The sequence below is a fragment of the Oncorhynchus kisutch genome, linkage group LG3 (genome assembly GCF_002021735.2).
Source record: "Oncorhynchus kisutch isolate 150728-3 linkage group LG3, Okis_V2, whole genome shotgun sequence".
Taxonomy (NCBI): Eukaryota; Metazoa; Chordata; class Actinopteri; order Salmoniformes; family Salmonidae; genus Oncorhynchus; species Oncorhynchus kisutch.
Genome location: NC_034176.2, coordinates 15,346,989 through 15,369,812, shown reverse-complemented (window position 1 = coordinate 15,369,812; position 22,824 = coordinate 15,346,989). Strand labels below are relative to the sequence as shown.

The window sequence follows — 22,824 nt, the reverse complement described above, 5'->3', positions numbered from 1 at the left end:
TTTCCCTTCTTGTAAGAACAGGATAGTTCTGCATTTCTCAAGAAATACAATAGGGGGCGCCATTGAGTATTGACAAATCGTATTTCTTTGGAAGTATTGTTATGGAGTTTGCAGTTCTAGAAATGACTGTTTCCACTAACTAGTTTGTTTCTACAGGCTGCTCTGAGCCCATGGGGATGAAGTCTGGCCACATCCAGGACTACCAGATCACAGCATCCAGCCTCTTCAGAACACTCAACATGGACATGTTCACCTGGGAACCCAGCAAGGCCCGTCTGGACAAACAGGGAAAGGTCAATGCCTGGACTTCTGGACGCAGTGACCAGTCCCAGTGGCTTCAGGTAGGAGGCTACCCCCCTGCTTTTCATCTAAGGAAACATAGGAACTGGAGTTTCTCCTGGCCACATAATCTGACCAGGAAAAACAGAGGATCGTAGGAATAGCATAGTCACATGGTCAGGTTAAATTAATTAGTTATTTTTCAGCAGAAACTTGCATGAAGGAACTAATACTATATGCATTCAGAACATGTGGTTTATGGGGGAAACATACTTCAACTTTATTTTGCAAGCATCATACATCTATTAACTTAACCACCAGAACCTCATAACTCCAACTAGTCCTAATTCTACTACCTTTTCTATAACTACTCCTGAAATCAACACCGGCCACGCCTGCACTGTGCTTGTGAATCTGTCCTCTTGTCCTCTTACCTTTAGCTGCAGCCCAGTACGTGCTTTAAGGTAACTGATTGTCTCAGACGACCCAGCCGGGGCCTTAAGCAAAGACGCATCCCTCAACGGACGCTTATAGTTTGTCCTCCCAGAAACTTGAGAAGTATCTTGTTACCAAAAAGCGTGAGAGAGTGACTTAGAGAGTATATGAGAAGATTTTGTCTAGAATAACAGTTGGGAACAGAGCAGGTCACATCTGTTTGGAATCATCGGGACTTAGCCAGATGTGAATGTGCATCAGTGTTTCAAAACAACCGTAGATATAGTCCAGATGCAGGATCTTAATTTGATCACCCTGTTGCAGGAGAACTTTAGTGCAATGCAGGAAATGTGTAACTTGTAATGTACTTGAGGTAAAAAAAGGCTTTTGAAGTTTTTAATTTCCACTTTGGGATTTCAAACTTGATGTTCTCTTATGAAAATGTGTCAATCCCTACAAAAATGTCCATGAATGTCCTGTTGCTGCAGGATTATTTTCATGCTGTAACAAACTGACTCAAATTAAGATTCTACATCTGTGTGTCCTTATTGTTTATTGCAGTGTCCGCAGTTGACTTAAGATGCTGAGAAGTTCCAGGGAAGGAGATAAAACCTTCTCCCTACAGGCTGCACTGGTTCCAACATGAATTAAACTATCCATCCTGGCATTACAAAAGCTCTGTTATAAAACGTTGCTCATTATGACACTGTCACCTGACCTGACAAGGACAAAACTCTGGCTTCTAGTAGCCTCAGTATCATGTCCAGACTAGGGCCCAGAGTTTTCTAGCTGGTTAAGTGACATGGTGAAGAAAACACCTGGCCCTAGACATACTGCAGTAAAAATACAGGAATTTTGTTTTCTAGAACAGTAATTTGTTTTCTAGAACAGTAAAATAAAGGGCATAGCATTTGTGTCTGATCGTCATCTCTGGGATCGGTTGTTCCCTGGCCTTTCTGTCGTCTCCTACCTCTCTGATATTCCGTTAGAGCTTAGCTGTGACATAAACAGTGCCCCGCAATAGTGCCCCCTTGTCTAGCCATAATTAGATTGGCTGAGCCTGGAGTGAGATATGTTTTTATCACAGCAAAGGCCTTCTAAGAAGGAAAAGGCCAGGCTGTGCGGTTAGACTAGCTCCAGACAGGCCATGAAGCTAAGTTGAATTGATTGCTGTGGATAGAGGGAAACTCGTGGTTTGATATTACATGCTGTGCCTACAGGAGGAGGGAGAGGCTATGAAGCCAGCTGTTAAATCAATGGCTTCCTCCAACGACAAGGATACATGGCGATACCCACTTCTCCCCACACCTTCTAGACCTGTGGCAAGGAAAAATAAATAGAAGCATTGATGTTTTCACCTCACATTAGTGTGTTTGTCACAGGAAGTATTGATGTTCATATGGTAATGCGCGGATGTGTTTGTTTATGTGTAGTGTATGGGATACGTGGGATGTGTTTGAATAGATATACTCTACATATGAATGTCGGTGACTCTACACACAGTTCAATATCTTCTCCGCACCAGTTGCCATGGTGAATAATTGATTACCAGTGACATTACTGGATGACTTTACACTTGATAGATGAATGGAATTAATCACACTTAGTGACAAATTAAGTATTCTAATTAATCAAGACAACTGCAGTAGAGCAGCAGCAAAAAAATATTTTACAGAGTGCAAACACGCCAGACTAGATCTGGCCATGGAAGAGAATGAACCCGCTCTCATCTGACTAACGAACCAGTCACTGTAATGAAATGTTGATATTGTCACAAATGTATCTTTATCTTGAGGAGACCAAACAAACTTTGTGCATGATAAGGGTGAGACAGACTTTCGTTATGACTTTCATGATTTTTTTCTAAGACCCACCTGCTGACACCCCCATCTCCAGTGCCTGCATCACTCTCCGCCATATGGCCTCAAACTGCACCATTTTGTTTCTCTCCATTGCCCACGCACTTTCAACATTTTGCGCCCTTGTTATCATTGAAGGATTAGTTGATTTCCAGTTTTTAAGTATACATTTTTTTAAGATGATTGATGAGAAAAGTATTGTCCAACCAATCGGGTATCTCACTGCACCCTCATATGCCGTGTCTTGAAATATGCAGATAGACAGATTAAAAGTACATTTACATTGTAATAATTCCCACTTTAAATGACATTCAGCTTATAAATGCTTCATAAAGCCTTCATAATGCCTTCAAAAGCACTACAAAAATGTGTTACAAGCAGCTATAACCATATGTCATGCTTTATAAAGGGTTCATAAATGTGGCATAACTGTGTGACATAATCACCTATGTCAAATGTGACATAACCCACTAGGGTGAATATGATATAACAATGTGCTTTATAAAGGGTGACAACATTTGCTGATAAGCTCTAAAGTGATGTAATGCTAGTCACATTACATCTCGTCTCTTTCCCAGACACTTCGTGTGTGGAAGGTCTTGTGGATCAAAGCATCAAACTTGGCCATCAGTTCATTTTAAGAAGATACATTGTGGAAATGGGCATGGTTTAGCCATTATTATGACTTTTTGACTGTGTTAAATAGTGACGATTATAAATAATTTACTCAGTAAGGTCACTCCCATAGAATTCTATGGTCACTCCCACAAAGGCCAACATTGAATGGTTGATATCCCAGGATTATACTCTATGTGCTGTGTGTGCAGTAGCCTAGGGACGACGTTACTCGAAGAAACACTTACCTTGATGAAAGCGCCCAACCTAAAGAAATTGAAAGTGTCTTTCTTCTGGAACCGAGTTACATGTTCCTCAGTACACAAACATGCACACACAAGAAATTAGCCATACAGCACGGTGCTGGGCACATTCACCCACTCCCCCGATGAAATATCAGCCACAAAATGTTGTCACCATTGTAACAGGTTGTAATCAAGCCCTGGTATGGGAACAGAAGATGAATACCTGGTGTGGTAATCTCAGGTTGGACTACTCCAAATCATCTTGGTTCTGACACACACACACAAATGCAAGCTTTGCAGGTCCATCAAATCATTTAAATACCTCTCACACCCTACAGTAACCTGTAGATCATGAGACAACCTTCTTAAATCAACAGAACGTTAATAACCTATCTATTTACACGTTATGTAGTGTCCTGTAATACTTAGTTTGAAGTGAGACACCTTCGGGCATTCATAACACATCCGTAAAGACTATATCGCATGATGCTGTACTTAATTTAAATTCAAATACTTTTGGTCACTTATAACACATAAATAAATGCCTTGTACCGTATGACTCTGTACTTACTATAAGGTCAGACACCTTTGGTCATTCATAACTTATATATAAAGGCTTAATGATTTCAACACAAATGTAATAACACTTAGGGAATTATCACTAACAACTCAAACAAATAAACATTAAAAACATGTTCAAACCATACATTTCCTTTTATTTGTACATTTTTTAAGCAATACAAATACATCTACAAGTTTCAAAATGTTCAGCAATGCAGTTTCATTGAACATTACACAGGGCTGTGGATAGTTTAGCTTGTCCCTAAGCTGGTGGACGTATGGTAATTGCCTTTCTTCCTGCTACAGTTACTGCATGTTTGTTCCAACATTAAAAGTAACAACAAAGAAAGTTAGCAGGTCTGTTAGGAAATGCCTTTGTCACACCATCAGGATAAGGTAATTCCTGTGCGTCACTAGAAACGCAAAATGGGAAGATGGGAAACTCCATTCAAATCATATTATATTCCTCTTTTGTGGTATCTAGTGGATTTGTATTTAGCTGAGCCTGCTAGCTAGCTAAATTTCGGATAGCTAGCAATTGTTGTGAAGTCACTAAACTTATTTTTTTTAAATGATTGAGGTAGCTACAGTAATCTAACTCAACACTTAACTACTACAAACTAATTTAAATGACAATAAATAAAGGTAAACTTGTTTTTCACTGTCCAGTGGCAGCACAAATGGGCATTTTACTTTACTCCACCCATTCTATTGGGGACCGATTCACATCTTATGTGCGCTTACTGCACTACAGAAAACCCGCTAACCAAACAACAGTGCAGGGCATGCTCACTGGATTAAAGGGCAACTACACTCAAAAATACAAATTTCTTCGATTTTTACAAGACCTCAAAAGTCATCCGCTGATGTGGTTTAAACATCTACCGCACCTGCTTTTAAAAGGCCCTACCAATATTTCTTGCCATGAATTACTCCACTTTAGAGTCTGTGTAATCCTGCAGCACAGCATTTTGGGGGAAGGACTATGCAGCCAAGAGTTAAAGTGGTTCGGCCATCCTAGAAATGTTGTAGTGAAACATAATATATCGAATTCAGCAGATACTTTTATCCAAAGCGAGTAACAGTCATGTGTAAATACATTTTTACTTATGGGTGGTTCTGGGAATCGAATCCAATATCCTGGCCTCAATTTAATATTATTTATAAAGCCTTTATTAAGCGGTGCTTATGCCACCCTTTATAAAGTACAGGTTTATGTCAGCAGAATTCCAGCAGCATACCACCCTGCATCCCACTGCTGACTTGCTTCTGAAGCTAAGCAGGGTTGGTCCTGGATGGGAGACCAAATGCTGCTGGAAGTGCTGTTGGAGTGCCAAAAGGAGGCACCCTTTCCTCTTGTTAGAAAGATATCCCACTGCCCCAGCGCAGTGATTGGGGACATTGCCCTGTGCAGGGTGCCGTCTTTTGGATGGGACGTTAAACGGGTGTCCTGACTCTGTGGTTAATAAAGATCCCATGGCACTTATTGTATGGGTAGGGGTGTTAACTGCAGTGTCCTGGCTTAATTCCCAAACTGGCCCTCATACCATAACGGTCACCTAATCATCCCCAGTTTACAATTGGCTCATTCCTCTCCCCTGTAACTATTCCCCAGGTCATTGCTGTAAATTTGAATGTGTTCTCAGTCCACTTACCTGGTAAAATAAGGGTAAAAGGATTAATACATTTTTTACATAGTGGGTTATGTCACATTTGACATTGGTGTTTATGCCACATTTATGAACCCTTTATCAAGCTTGACAAATGGTTATACAAGATTTGTAACACATTTATGTAGTGTTTATGAAGTCTTTATGAATCCTTTATAAGCTGCATGTCATTTAAATCGGGACCCAACTAGTCTAACTCCACCCATAATCTTTGGTATTTATAGCATTCCCAGAAGACGTGGATTATTGAGTCATTGTAAGTTTTACACTTAAGACATGACTCCGTGTTGTGCTGTAGAATTTGTGAATTGTGCATCTTGTATAATACATTCTATACATTAGTTTGTACTGGATTAAGTGTACATTTTCGTTAACTGTAATTTTGTTAGTTGCAGAACCAGTCAACATTTTTGACACACCTACTCATCCCAGGGTTTCTCTTTTATTTGACAATTTTCTACATTGTAGAACAATTGTGAATACATCAAAACTATGAAATAACACACATGGAATCATGTAGTAACCAAAAAAGTGTTAAACAAATCAAAATATATTTGATATTCTTCAAAGGAGCAACCCTTTGCCTTGATGACAGCTTTGCACTGTCTTGGCATTCTCTCAACCAGCTTCATGAGGTAGTCAACTGGAATGCATTTGAATAATTAGGTGTGCCTTGTTAAAAGTTAATTTGTGGAATGTATTTCCTTCTTAATGTATTTGAGCCAATCCGTTGTGTTGTGACAAGGTAGAGATGGTATCTTGAAGATAGCCGTATTTGGTAAAATACCAAGTTCTTATTATGGCAAGAACAGCTCAAATAAGCAAAGAGAAATGACAGTCCATCATTACTTTAAGACATGAAGGTCAGAAAATGTTGAGAACTTGGAAAGTTTTTTCAAGTGCAGTCGCAAAAACCATCAAGCTCTATGACGAAACTGGCTCTCATGAGCACCACCACAGAAAAGGAAGACCCAGAGTTACCGCTGCTGCAGAGGATAAGTTCATTAGAGTTGCAACCCAAATAAATGCTTCACAGAGTTCAAGTAACAGACACATCTCAACATCAATTGTTCAGAGGAGACTGCATGAATCAGGCCTTCATTGTTGAATTTCTGCAAAGAAACCACTACCAAAGGACATCAACAAGAAGAAGAGACTTGCTTGGGCCAAGAAACACAAGCAATGAACATTAGGCCGGTGGAAATCTGTCCTTTGGTCTGATGAGTCCAAATGTGAGATGTTTGGTTCCAACCGCTGTGTCTTTGTGAGACACAGAGTAGGTGAATGGATGATCTCCACCATGAAGAATGGAGTAGGAGGTGTGAATATGTGGGGGTGCTTTGTTGGTGACACTCTTAATTTATTTTGTATTCAAGGCACACTTAACCAGAATAGCTGCCACAGCATTCTGCAATGATACGCCATCCCATCTGGTTTGCGCCTAGTGGGACTTCAATTTGTTTTTCAATAGGACAACGTCCCATCACACCTTCAGGCTGTGTAAGAGCTATTTGACCAAGAAGGAGAGTGATGGAGTTCTGCATCAGATGACCTGGCCTCCACAATCACCCAACCTCAATCCAATCAACCCAATTGGACTGAAGAGCAAAGGAAAGCAGCCAACAAGTGCTCAGCATATGTGGGAACTCTGTTGGAAAAGCATTCCAGGTGAAGCTGGTTGAGTGGATGTCACGATTGTGCAAAGCTGTCATTAAGGCAAAAGGTGGCTTCTTTGAAGAATCTCAAATATAAAATATATTTTGATTTGTTCAACACTTGTTTGGTTACTACATGATTCCAAATGTGTTATTTCATATTTTTGACGTCTTCACTATTATTCTACAATGTAGAAAATAGTAAAAACAAAGAAAAACCCTGGAATGAGGAGGTGTGTCCAGACTTTTTACTGGTACTGTATGTTCCAACATCCTCCATCTTGTACCAACATCAGTTATTTGTAAGCCTTTCATCCAATAGTAAGAGACAGTCAGTTGGATAGGCTCTCTGCAAGGTTTTGTTTAACTTACCTATCATATGAATATCCTTTTCTGACTCAAATAGGATTCACTCAAGATTGCTCTGATGTCCAAAATATTTCAAATAAAAAAATTGTGATTTGAAACTTTTAAATTGGTTGTATTTGAAAATATCTACATTGGTCAGCCCAAAACGGCTTTTTAATTCTCTCATGGAAATACATGTATTTCCTATTATCAAGTAATTTAAGGTTTCTATGGCCTTAGTTTAACATGTGGAACAATTTTTCAGTGCATTCTGAAAAGCTATCCAAGGATTATGCCATCGGGTTATGCTTTTGGTGAGTGATATTGGTTATTGCAGAATCTGAAATTTTCTTCCATATTGATGTAGCGTTCTTAACTTTAAAAGTTGTTATTGTTCTTAGATTCACCCTTTGAAAATAGACGCGTAAAAGATTAATCCTTTGAAAATAGACACGTAAAAGTATTCTTTGACTTTCATTAGCCCTTCGCTGAGTCAGCTGTAGCCTGGTACATCCCAGGGACCCCCTATCAGGGAAACCGGCGACCCAGGGACCCCATCATACGTTAGCAAAGATTAGATTTTTTGTCTTATCATCAGATGAATGATAATAAGGGCCCAGGGTACTAGAGGTGCTCTCTGTACTGGAGATGGAGGCACAGCCATAGAAGCCCAGAGTGCTAGAGGTGTCCTCTGGCAAAGCCATAGAGGTGGTGGCTCTCCTTTCCTTTAGCAACTGCTCCAACTAAAGTATACTGGCAGCTTGCTTCTACATCATTTTAAACAAGCTTTCTTGCGAATAAACTTCCCCTGACTCATAGACGTCAATGTCTAGTTCCTCATCTGGAGCAGCTACTATTCTGAAAGAGACTTGAGGAATGCTGGGGAGCTGGGGAGCTGACATCTGCCGTGATGGTCCAGTGTGGTATTCCCTCGAAGGGTTCTCAGAGATGGCTTGTGGTGCTGGCTTCTCCTTAGAACCAGAGGGTCAGGACACTGTATGGCAGATGGATGTGGCTTTGGGGCTGCTGTGCAGGGTTGGGTTCAGCCTACCAATGACCTCTTCTGCTCTCCTCTCTGTTGTTTGAACTCAACCTCTTCCAGGTCACACTCCTCCTGTTTCACAGTCAGATACTGCTGAAATTGTTGTTCATCCCCTTCCAATGTAGATGGGACATGATAATGGTGAGGGAAGAGGATAGAATCCTGTGAAGCATAGAGATCAAACTAATTTAGCATACAAGCATTTGAATCTTTTGAAGTTCGTTTGGAAAATATACAAGTACTTCCATGATTAGAAAAAGAAAGCAGCTTTAAAAAACAAAACAGAAACAATCAACATTATAAATAATATCTGTTAACATTTCGATCTGTTGCGCTATGTGGTGTGAGTATTCTGCGTACCATTCCTCTTTCCCTCTGAAAGACAGCTGGAAAAATCTAAGTAAATAAATATTTCTAATGTATCAGACAAACTAAAATATACCCTGAGTATACCAAACATTAGGAACAAGTTCCTAATATTGAGTGGCACCCCCCTTTTGTCTTCAGAACTGCCGCAATTCATCAGGGCATGGACTACAAGGTGTGGAAAGCATTCCACAGGGATGCTAGCCCATGTTGACTCCAGTGTTTCCCACAGTTGCGTCAAGTAGGCTGGATGTCCTTTGCGTGGTGGACCATTTTTGATACATGGGAAACTGTTGAGCGTGAAAAACCCAGCAATGTTGCAGTTCTTGACACACTCACACCGGTGCGCCTGGCACCTACTACCATACCCCATTAAAAGGGACTTAAATCGTTTGTCTTGCCCATTCACCCTCCGAATGGTACACATGCACAATCCATGTCTCAATTGTCACAAGGCTTAAAAATCATTATTTAAACTGTCTCTTCCCCTTCATCAACACTGCTTGAAGTGGATTTAACAGGTGACATCAATAAGGGATCATAGCTTTCACCTGGACACACCTGGTCAGGCTATGTCATGGAAAGAGCAGATGTTAATAATGTTTTGTACATTCAGTGTATATAGAAGTGCATTGCTACTTTTTTAAAGTTCAAAAACAATACATACCGCTCTCTTGGTGGATGTCTTTATCTTGACTTGATCAAGAACTTCTCTTTGCTGATTAAGATCATATCTGAGTGTCTCTCTTCCACCAGCTTCTCTATCTGTTCAAACAGATCATCTGGAGCCTCAACAGTGGCAGATGATGTGGCCGATCGTCTGGCAGGTCTGCTAACAGATCTTTGTTTCGTAGTGCAGTCAAAAGGGTGGACCAGAGAGTAGTGAAGTCCACCTCAGGCAGTGGACAAAGACAGTAGCGGTAGCACTGGTAGTGTCAGGCTCTTGTAATGAAATTATCCTGAGCTGTGCTGTTTTATGGATTAAGTTCCTGCCTTGCCCCTAAATGGTGTTAGGGATGTGGCTGCAAGTGACCCCTGGTTTGCATATGAACAGATTAACCTGAAGAATTAATCACTAATGAGCTCATTATCCACTGTACTGTTTGAATCAACTTTGTTTCCACCTTGTTTTCAACTCAAAACATCAATGTGATGACATTGAATCAACATGGGAAACGGATTGGATTGACTTCACATTGAATTCACATTAGTTGACAACTCAACCAAATGTAAATCAAAACTAGACATTGACGTTTCTACCCAGCGGGTAGCCATCACAACAGAATAGCCATCACAACAGAATAGCCATCACAACAGAATGCCCATGCATAGGATGAGTATTAATGTCCCATTAACCCTACTGCTGTGGCTGAAAGACTGAGGGTGAGAGACTGCACTCTGAACATATTATATTAGAAGTTATGGAGTGTGTCCTACACTTTGAGACAGTACATTGGTAGCACACAACACTTTGGGGAGAGTAAAATATGGTCAGCTGTCTTGATTTATTTCCCCAAAGAAAGCCATGGCCTTGACCTTAAACATTACAGCAAACCTTAAACATGACAACAAAAGGATGTATTCCCAGAGACAGACATTAGGGCTGTTGACAATAGGGTTCCTAGAGCTATGAACATGAACAGAATAACAGTATGATCATTACGGCACGGAGAGTTTAACTGAGATAGTGATGAGCCTCGTATTGATGTATTTCGTTCACATGGTTGAAAGATCAATACGGCCTGTGAACAATCAATCTTAGTGTCAAGGCTGGACGCTTTGGGTTATCTAAGCTCCCATAAACTAATGCAGACAAGTTTCTCTTTGTTCAAACCCCATGGCTTCCTTGCTCTCGTCTTGGATGTATGTCTTCAATACAGAGATGCCGAGCTTTCCTCTTACGTTTGCCTCCAAGTTTGTTTAAGTGATAATGCCTTCGAAGCCGGTGTTTGAAGGATATTGGCATGGGAGTTTGTTAGGCCCGAGACGGCTTCGAGGGCAGTAAACATCGGCTTCAAGGGCATTATCACTTTTATACAATGGGTTACCAACATATTCAAATGATGATTGACATATTTTCAAAATAAACATTATTTGGATGACTTTATTCACACTATTACATCATTCCACAATATATAGTCCGAAACAAATCTAGGGTTGCTACCCAAGTCGGCTGGTCATTTGTTCTATTGGTTCAGTTGCCAGAGACGCGACGCAGTCGTTCAGTCTTTTTGTTCTGTATCTATGGACGCGACCCAGTCGTTCGTTCTAAATGTCCCATTGCCATACTGGCTGGCAACATTCTTATCCCATGCTTGCTAGCTAGCCAACTACTGCTTACTTACAGTCATGTCAAACAGTACAGACAGAATAACAACAGTAGCTGCATTTGTTTAAGCTGTTTTCTAGTGACATTTATTTCGGTACATCCATAACAATGAGCTGATGAGGCACAATTTCACCTGGTGTAAAAAATATGCTCCCTCATTAGGACACTGTTGTTCAGAGGAGCTAGTCAACAACACAGCTAACACAATAACTTCAAACTGAAGCTGGAAAGACTGCAAACTAGCTGCACTTCATTTCGATTGACCTTTTTTCAATTGATATTTCTTTATATATATCCATAAAAAGGATATCAGCTGATTCATGATTTCGACTGACTGAGAAACGCTGCCTGCCCCTCATTCTCTCGTCCCGACTCCCGACCCCTAGACGTTCATTAGTATGGGACAGTTCTTAATATTGAAGCAATGTTGCTAATGTCGAAGACACAGACAGTAAGGTTTATACAAATCTCTGCGGTTGAAAACTAAATGTTAGTTAGTCTAAAAGAAATGTGAGATAATGTCTAGATGCTTTAGATTGTGGAGATGAAGTTTATAACTTACCTGCCTTGGCTGATGCGACAGTGGATTGCGCAGTCAGATGGAACAGAGTAAATAGGCATTTTAATGTCATAGATTTAGCCGGTGGTAACTTGTGGAATAGACACCTTCTGGAATGCGCTATTAACCAATCAGTATTCAGGTTTATAGCCACCGTTGTATAATTCTGCACATCCACCACTAACTACACTCAAAATTACTGAGCCAGGTGAAAGTCTGACAGGCAGACCTCTGCAAAACCTGACGATGAGAACCATGGGTCTCTTCTCCCTGTGAGACATTCTCACCGGTCTGACTTAGTTTCTTTCAGACCAGTTGTTATCCTAATTATGGCTTTAAATTGCTTCTCCATGTTTTCCTTTTTCCTTTCTTGCCTGCCTTGCCTACCATATTGGTTTTCCTGTAGAAGACCCTCAGGATTCTAGTTGGATCTGTCTGGTGTGCTTTTACAGAGAGTACAGAGCTACAGCTCTTTTCTGTCCATATCTCATAGGGGGGTACGGAGTGGCATTAGACGGGTTGTTGGCCTGTAGAAGATAAACTAACAATAAGATATACATGTTTTGTTTGTCTTTTCTGTTCTGGTTAAAGTCCTAAACTTTATTTTTTTTATTCCAGCTCAATGTTGTATGGTATTATCAATCAGCTCAATGTTGTATGGTATTATCAATCAGCTCAATGTTGTATGGTATTATCAATCAGCTCAATGTTGTATGGTATTATCAATCAGCTCAATGTTGTATGGTATTATCAATCAGCTCAATGTTGTATGGTATTATCAATCAGCTCAATGTTGTATGGTATTATCAATCAGCTCAATGTTGTATGGTATTATCAATCAGCTCAATGTTGTATGGTATTATCAATCGGCTCAATGTTGTATGGTATTATCAATCAGCTCAATGTTGTATGGTATTATCAATCAGCTCAATGTTGTATGGTATTATCAATCGGCTCAATGTTGTATGGTATTATCAATCAGCTCAATGTTGTATGGTATTATCAATCAGCTCAATGTTGTATGGTATTATCAATCAGCTCAATGTTGTATGGTATTATCAATCAGCTCAATGTTGTATGGTATTATCAATCAGCTCAATGTTGTATGGTATTATCAATCAGCTCAATGTTGTATGGTATTATCAATCAGCTCAATGTTGTATGGTATTATCAATCAGCTCAATGTTGTATGGTATTATCAACCAGCTCAATGTTGTATGGTATTATCAATCAGCTCAATGTTGTATGGTATTATCAATCAGCTCAATGTTGTATGGTATTATCAATCAGCTCAATGTTGTATGGTATTATCAATCGGCTCAATGTTGTATGGTATTATCAATCAGCTCAATGTTGTATGGTATTATCAATCAGCTCAATGTTGTATGGTATTATCAATCAGCTCAATGTTGTATGGTATTATCAATCAGCTCAATGTTGTATGGTATTATCAATCAGCTCAATGTTGTATGGTATTATCAATCAGCTCAATGTTGTATGGTATTATCAATCAGCTCAATGTTGTATGGTATTATCAATCAGCTCAATGTTGTATGGTATTATCAATCAGCTCAATGTTGTATGGTATTATCAATCAGCTCAATGTTGTATGGTATTATCAATCAGCTCAATGTTGTATGGTATTATCAATCAGCTCAATGTTGTATGGTATTATCAATCAGCTCAATGTTGTATGGTATTATCAATCAGCTCAATGTTGTATGGTATTATCAATCAGCTCAATGTTGTATGGTATTATCAATCAGCTCAATGTTGTATGGTATTATCAATCAGCTCAATGTTGTATGGTATTATCAATCAGCTCAATGTTGTATGGTATTATCAGCTCAATGTTGTATGGTATTATCAATCAGCTCAATGTTGTATGGTATTATCAATCAGCTCAATGTTGTATGGTATTATCAATCAGCTCAATGTTGTATGGTATTATCAATCAGCTCAATGTTGTATGGTATTATCAATCAGCTCAATGTTGTATGGTATTATCAATCAGCTCAATGTTGTATGGTATTATCAATCAGCTCAATGTTGTATGGTATTATCAATCAGCTCAATGTTGTATGGTATTATCAATCAGCTCAATGTTGTATGGTATTATCAATCAGCTCAATGTTGTATGGTATTATCAATCAGCTCAATGTTGTATGGTATTATCAATCAGCTCAATGTTGTATGGTATTATCAATCAGCTCAATGTTGTATGGTATTATCAATCAGCTCAATGTTGTATGGTATTATCAATCAGCTCAATGTTGTATGGTATTATCAATCAGCTCAATGTTGTATGGTATTATCAATCAGCTCAATGTTGTATGGTATTATCAATCAGCTCAATGTTGTATGGTATTATCAATCAGCTCAATGTTGTATGGTATTATCAATCAGCTCAATGTTGTATGGTATTATCAATCAGCTCAATGTTGTATGGTATTATCAATCAGCTCAATGTTGTATGGTATTATCAATCAGCTCAATGTTGTATGGTATTATCAATCAGCTCAATGTTGTATGGTATTATCAATCAGCTCAATGTTGTATGGTATTATCAATCAGCTCAATGTTGTATGGTATTATCAATCAGCTCAATGTTGTATGGTATTATCAATCAGCTCAATGTTGTATGGTATTATCAATCAGCTCAATGTTGTATGGTATTATCAATCAGCTCAATGTTGTATGGTATTATCAATCAGCTCAATGTTGTATGGTATTATCAATCAGCTCAAAAGCATTTTATTTTATTTGTTTCCCCATGTTTAACAGATACAGAATATATGTTCCATAAAAGTTTGGTACTGAATTGAAAGTGTTAAGTTGTCAAGCACATCTCCCTATGACTAGTGTGACAGGCTTCTTCTCAATTCTGTTGTATAACTGAAACAAACAAAGAGAGAATTGAGTGATGTCCACCAAAATGTATTTTGAAATATTGTGCTCAAATAAGAGAGGGGGCCTTTGCCATCAAATCATGTTTTTCTGACAGATTTTTCACAAAGAAAGTGAGATATTGTCAAAAGAGACTTTTATTCGATAGGATGTTTCACAAACAAAGTTCGATTTTATCAATAGAGCTTTTAATCGAATTATTGTCGTTATAGACTGAGTGAAAAATACATTCTCTAAGCGTTGTCTTCGCTGGCAATGCTTTTTCCTTTTTCCTGGCAATGCTTTTTCCAGAGTATTATACTTGATAACAGATAAAGACAAAGTTGATCTAGAACCATTGTGAGAAAGGACAGAGGGGGTTGGATTGAATTGTAATGAGTTTTCCATTAATCTCATCCTATTTGCTCACCCACATTTTTGGATAACACATAAAACCAAATGTTTACTGCCAAATATAACAACAGAGAAGATACAGTTTTCCACAAAATAGTTTTAACTGCAGTACTGTGTTTTAATGCTGCCTGGTCTGGCAGTTGCTGTAAATGACCACATGTTTTCCGTTGTGTGCCACATGTTCCCAATTGATGAGGGGAACATTAACAGATAAACTTGATGTACTATCACAATCAACATTGTAACCAACACTTTTAGAGTTTACCTGAGATGGAAAACTCCTCTCCAGTACAATTGCCCAAGTTGTAAAGCTTCTTTTTTCCTCAGGTTTTTAAGTAGATTGTATTAACATGTTTTGTGAACAATAACATTGTAACTAGAAAGCCTGTCAAAAAATAACAAAGAAATGTGAATTTGGAAAGTATTCAGACCCCTTAACTTCTTCTACATTTTGTTACGTTACAGCCTTATTCTAAAATGGATTATATATACAATACCCCATAATGAGCAATCAAAAACAGGTTTTTATACATTTTTGCATAAAAAACAATAGAAAAACAACAACATTTACATAAGTTATCAGACCCTTTACTCAGTACCTTGTGGATGCACCTTTGGCAGTGATTACAGCCTCAAGTCTTCTTGGGTATGACGCTACAAGCTTGGCACACCTGCATTTGGGGAGTTTCTCTCTCTGCAGATCCTCTCAAGCTCTGTCAGGTTGGATGGGGAGCGTCGCTGCACAGCTATTTTCAGATCTCTCCAGAGATGTCAGATCGGGTTCATGTCCGGGCTCTGGTGGGGCCACTCAAGGACATTCAGAGACTTGCCCCGAAGCCACTCATGCGTTGTCTTGGCTGTGTGCTTAGGGTCGTTGTCCTGTTGGAAGGTGAACCTTCGCCCCCAGTCTGAGGTCCTGAGCACTCTGTAGCAGGTTTTCACCAAGGATCTCTCTGTACTTTGCTCTGTTCATCTTTCACTTTATCCTGACTAGTCTCCAGGTCCCGGCCGCTGAAAAACATCCCCACAGCATGATGCTGCCACCATCATGCTTCATCGTAGGCATGGGGCCAGGTTTCCTTCAGACCTGACACTTGGCATTCAGGCCAAAGATAATCTTGTTTCTCATGGTCTGAGAGACCTTTAGATGCCTTTTGGCAAACTCCAAGCAGGCCATCATGTGTCTTTTACTGAGGAGTGGCTCCGGTCTGGCCACTCTACCATGAAGGCCTGATTGATGGAGTGCTGCAGAGACGGTTGTCTTTCTGGAAGGTTCTCCCATCTCCACAGAAGAACTCTGGAGCTCTGTCAGAGTGACCATCGGAATTCTTGTTCACCTCCCTCTCCCCCGATTGCGCAGTTCGGCAAAGCGGCCAGCTCTAGGAAGAGTCTTGGTGGTTCCAAACTTCTTCCATTTAGGAATGATGGAGGCCACTATTTTCTTGGTGACCTTCAATGCTGCAGAAATGTATTGGTACCCTTCCTCAGATCTATGCCTCAACACAATCCTGTCTAGGAGCTCTATGGGCAATTTTTGTCTGACATGTACTGTCAACTGTGGGACGTTATGTAGACAGGTGAGTGCCTTTCCAAATCATGTCCAATCAATTCAATTTACCACAGGTGGACTCCAAGTTTTAGAATCATCAAGGATGATCAATGGAAACAGGATGCTCCTGAGCTCAATTTCGAGTCTCATAGGAAAGGGTCAGAATACTTATGTAAATCATTTATTTCAGTTTTTTTGGTGTGTTTTCACTTTTTCATTATGGGATATTTTGTGTAGATTGATAAGGAAAAATAATAATTTAATCAATTTTAGAATAAGGCTGTAATGTAACTAAATGTGGAAAAAGGGAAGGGGTCTGAATACTTTCCGAATGCGCTGTAGATATTACATTGGGGACAGTCTATACTACGTTTTTCCTTACCTGAGAGTTTGAGTGCAATTTTTTTAGATTATATCAATAAATTCCAAGTTACATATTAATAAAAACTATTTTTGTAATTTGTTTTTCAAGACAACATAAAATATCAAATCAAACTACATCTTCTGTATATATCTGCTTAATCTATTCACGCCTTGTGGGAGATGCAATTACACATGAGGAGCCTGAACTATAATCTGTCAAGATGTTGCCAGGATGGAAGCTGGAAGCCATCGAAGCGAGCTGCCAAGCGTTCCAGCTGGCATAAGCTGATTAGTTAATTATGCACATTAACATGTCCATATAGCAAAGGGAACATTCCAGACACTGTGCTTTTCAAGTTTCACAATATCCCTGCTACAGCATAGAATACATATGGAACTTCTGGCATGTATTGTTTGAGCAGTAGTAAGACTGGCTGGTTATGCTAAACAGTCCTCAGAAAAAATATGACCAAAGGAGGAATGGAGTGCTTAATCTCTGCCTCTTAACTTCTGATAGTCCATTGATTGTCTGAAAGTTAACTAAGCTTTATGCTGGACTAGTGTCATTATTAAGAATGCACATTTGAGTTTGGCCTTCTTTGTCCTTCTCTCATTGTGACTATCTTACAGTATATTAGACAGGCGACAGAATTACTTTCTAGTTACCAGTTTGTTATTGAAGTAACTGCCCTACATTCAAGTGTAAACTTGATGTGCTGAGTGTCCTTAAAAATAACACCAAAATCTCTTCAGGTCTTGACTCAAATTGTTTGGGAATAGTGAAAGGTTATAAAAGCATCATTTTCCTAGAGTCACCCATACAGATTGGTGAGCAGAGAGACTGTAGTAGTGTACTGTAGCAACCCAAGTACAGCATCCCATATCATAATATCATCCCGTTTGTCTAACAAAACTCCCTCCTCTCCGTACCCCAGCACTGCTTTCCACTGCTTCTCTCCATACTTTAACTGGTCATGCAGCGTACTAAGGAGCCCAGTGGTGAGACAAGTGTTGTAATCATTATTGTTATGAAGTGACTGAGCAGAATGCTTGAAACTGTGGGAATGCACTACTCTCATATCCACAGGAAGTTAAACATTGCCATCACTCAAATCCATAAGACACAGGGAGATTCTGCTATGGCAACACAAACACAGAAAATATTAGAACACCGTTATGTTTAAGCTCTTGACCTAAGCGACATCAGTGTAAGACTAACAGATGTCTGTGTAGACTATGATAAACAAGCCAGGCCCTAGTTAATCGTGTTTTGCATAGACAAGCCACCACTGCATTGTGAGATTATCAAACGCTGGTCATGCGGTGGTGTCATAGTTCTGATGTTTGTTCTAAAACCTAATTGTGTAGGTCCAGAGCACTTCATGAAGACAGGCATTCCTCCCCTGCCGTTTCCATAATAGAGGGTGTGTGTTTTTAACTATGACTCAACACTGTGTGAAACTTTCCTGGAATTTCCCCTTTAGTTCTTTCTCACTGTCAGGTGTCCAGTGCAGATGGACCTGTTATGCATTATTTCTCAGTCAGACCCCTCACCCCCTCTCTTTTAAAATACCCTTTAGCAAGCATGCACACACACACACACACACACACACACACACACACACACACACAGACTAGTTTTGTCACGATACCAGAATTTTGACTTCAAGTTTAGTATCACGATACGCGATACCATCACAATACTTATACCAAAACAATACCAAACCATACCACGGCAAAAAACAAGGCGTATTAGCCAAAGTCACAGAATGGCATTTGATCCAGACAGATTTTTCTAGCTCAATATCATTGCATTTGAAAATGTAGGTATTTGAATGTATGCATTAATGAATCAATTATATAAAAATACAATCAATTTCACGTTGGTTTGTACCAGTCTAACTACATAACACTACAATTGTAATAATTTATCTCTATTGGTAAACTGGGTAAATCAAGATGTACAGTAACCTAGACGTATTCACAATACAGGTGAATGCATATTCAGTAGGAGTGTGTCCGTGCATTGAGATATTGAGCTTGTTTTCATGAGGCTACAGATGAAAAACTATCTGTTTACCTTGCATTTGGGTCTTATATTATGGTACTGATCATGCGTAGAATAACCAATCGCTTATTTTATAAAACTGTGCATTGTCTCTTTAAGACCCATGATGTCATTCACACGCAAAGTCAGTTCGAGGCTCAAGCAAAGATGATCTTGACTGGGAGAGACGTGAGGCAGGGGAGACGGTGTACCGTGCACACTAACTCACACACACGCATGTACGCACGCAAACACGCTCGCCTGCACAAACACACGCACATTTATACAGTGCCTTCAGAAAGTATTCACGCCCCTTGACATATTCCACATTTTGTTGTTACAAAATGAGTACAAATGTGTTAAATATATGTTTTTCTCTCACCCATAGACAAAATACTCCATAATGACAAAGTGAAAACATATTTTTTAAATGTTTCCAAATTGATTGAAAAAGAAATACAAAAATGTCTAATTTACATAGGTATTCACACCCCTGTGTCAATACATGTTAGAATCTACTTTGGCAGCGATTACAGCTGTGAGTCTTTCTGGATAAGTGTCTAAGAGCTTTGCACAGATGGATTGTACAATATTTGCACATTATTAAAATTCTTCAGACTCTGTCAAGTTAGTTCTTGCCATAGATATTCAAGCCAATTTAAGTCAAAACTGTAACTAGGCCACTGTGGAACATTCAATGACGTCTTGGTAAGCAACTCCAGTGTATATTTCTCCTCGTGTTTAAGGTTATTGTCCTGCTGAAAGGTACATTTGTTTCCCAGTGTATGTTGGAAAGCAGACTGAACCCGGTTTTCCTCTAGGATTTTGCCTGTGCTTAGCTCTATTCTGTTTATTTTTATCCTCAAAAACTCCCTAGTCCTTGCCGATGACAAGCATACTCATAACATGATGGTTCGTATTCCTAACGCTTCGTGTTCAGGACATAAAGTTAATTTCTTTGCCACATTTTTTTGCCGTTTTACTGTTGTGCCTTATTGTAAACAGGTGACATGTTTTGGAATATTTTTCACTTTTCACTCTGTAATGTAGGTTAGTATTGTGGAATAACTACAATGTTGTTGATCCATCCTCAGCTGTCTCTTATCACAGCCATTGAACTCTGTAATTGTTTTAAAGTCACCATTGGTGAAATCCCTGAGCGGTTTCTTTCCTCTCCGGCAACTGAGTTAGGAAGGACTTCTGTATCTTTGTACTGACTGGGTGTATTGATACACCATCCAAAGTGTAATTAGTAAATTCACCATGCTCAAACGGATATTCAATGTCTGCTTACATTTTTTTACCCATCTACCAATAGATGCCCTTCTTTGTGAGGCATTGGAAAACTTTGTGGTTGAATCTGTTTATGAAATCACTGCTTAACTGAGGGACTTTACATATAAGTGTATGTGTTGGGTACAGAGATGAGGTAGTCATATAAAAAAATTATGTTATGCACTATTATTGATTTTTCATTCATTAGTAAACATTTAAAAAAACATAATTCCACTTTGACATGATGTGGAATTATGTTTAGGCCAGTGACACAATATACATTTAATCCATTTTAAATTCAGCCTGTAACACCACAAAATGTGGAAAAAGTCAAGGGGTGTGAATACTCTTCTGATGTCACTGTATCTACTGTATTCTCAATGTCTTGCATATTCCCCTATGAAGACAAAACTGGAATTCAAATGTGGTATTCCAGTAGTTGTTGGGACCTCATAACAGACTATTTATTCATTTCAAAATAAGCTCACCCTTTCCAACATTATTGTTTTCCTGTGTAAAATAGTACTTCTAATAGGAAGCAGCATCTCACCACTGTAAGTGAGGAACCAAAGGACTGTAAACAAATTGCTTTCACCTCAGTAGACCAGGTTTAAGTCCCTCTATCCAGCCTTTCTTATAAGCTTACATGTCCCTGTGGCACCGGCAGAGAGATGAAATATGGCCTGTGAGCACTGCTCTGGTGGTTCAGTGTCGTCTTTTTGCTCTGCAAGGAGGATTAAATGCAATACAAGCCCCCTTTGGATGTCCCAGAGAGCCCTGTGAGAGGAAGTTACCGCCTTGGTTCATGTTGTGAAGATATGATGTTAACTTCTCAGCCATACTTCCACGTGCCATTACTGCTGTGCACTGGCCAACTGAAATATGTAGAAAAAAGTATTTATTGGAAACTGTGTTGGGGTGAATGTAGGCACTGGGCTAGCATGTTAAAGCAGCAATCAGCAGTAGAAACAATAAAAAAGCATCCTCCTCACCCTTGTGTCGGTAAAAAGCTGAGATATTCTATGAATGCAAGGACTGACCATCCATGACATCAAAATTCTAATTTTAACCATGTTTTTAGGCTGTGCAGTATTACATTCACTTTGTTTACAAACATTGGAGTAAAACAAAGCTTATAGTTTGGGTTCTGATGTGATACGACAGCTAAACTAAGCTCATGAGGCATTTATAAGTTATATTCTTCAAGAATCAATGGGTACATATCATTCATTTATAAAGAGGGTGGTACTGCCAAGCCACTCTGCTATAAGACAGGACTGATTGATGCTAGGGCTCATTCCACTATCTTTCTTCTGTGGAGCTCGTGTCATACAGACAAGAATTTCTCTTACATTTGTTGGAGTTGAAAGGTTTTGTTACTTTACAATATTTAAGAGCAAAACACGGCCTGTCTTGTAACACTGTACACTGTACTGCTTTGAGTTGTTTATGAGTTAATCAACTGGCAATACAAAACACTTTACCAGACTGCTACAAGGACATTTGTCACCCAGTAATCGGGCAGAACCACCTGCACAATGTCTGGGTCGTCATGCTACTTCAGTTGGGATGTATCCATTTATTCTGCTCTCAATAACCTGCAAAGGTTATGAACAAGCTATAAAATAAATCCCATTTCGCCTGCTCGTTTGTCATCCCTTGGCCACTTCATTTTCACAGCTAATTATCTCCAGTACAGTGATAAATATGTGTGGTGATTGTCTGTGGCACCCTGATAATTATACCCAGCTCTGATGATGGGGAGTAGGGAGAGGAGGGGGGTGGGGAGACGTCTGCTTGGAAACTTTGATAGAGAACCAGTTGGGCATGTGTGTAACTGGTCTCTGATAATATTAAATGCAGCGCACTGCCTTAGTCAATTATCAGCGAGTCGCTACACTACAATACAACCTAAAAGGGTTTTTCAACTGTCCTCATAGGAGAACCCTTTGAATAACCCTTTTTGGTTGCAGGTAGAACCCATTTGAGTTCCATGTAGAACCCTTTCCATATAGGGTTCTACATGGGACCCAAAAGGTTTTTCCTATGGGGACAGCCAGAGAACCCTTTTGGAACCCTTTTTTCTAAGAGTGTAATGCAGTAACTACAGCCATAGCTGATGGTTACTGGCCTGCTGGTTACTGCCCTGCTGGTTAGTGCCCTGATGGTTACTGGCCTGCTGGTTACTGCCCTGCTGGTTACTGCCCTGCTGGTTACTGCCCTGCTGGTTACTGCCCTGATGGTTACTGGCCTGATGGTTACTGTCCCGATAGTTACTGGCCTGCTGGTTACTGGCCTGCTGGTTACTGGCCTGCTGGTTACTGCCC

The 22,824-nt window shown here is 39.5% G+C and overlaps 1 protein-coding gene across 2 annotated transcripts in view; it reads left to right on the top strand.

Annotated features, from left to right (window-relative positions):
* Positions 1-22,824, top strand: part of LOC109875909 (EGF-like repeat and discoidin I-like domain-containing protein 3) — a 201,535-nt gene that overhangs the window by 152,972 nt on the left and 25,739 nt on the right. For both annotated transcript variants that reach the window (XM_020468355.2, XM_020468347.2), the window contains one exon: positions 157-341. In XM_020468355.2, coding sequence (XP_020323944.1) covers positions 157-341 — 185 coding nt within the window. The remainder of the gene's footprint in view (positions 1-156; positions 342-22,824) is intronic.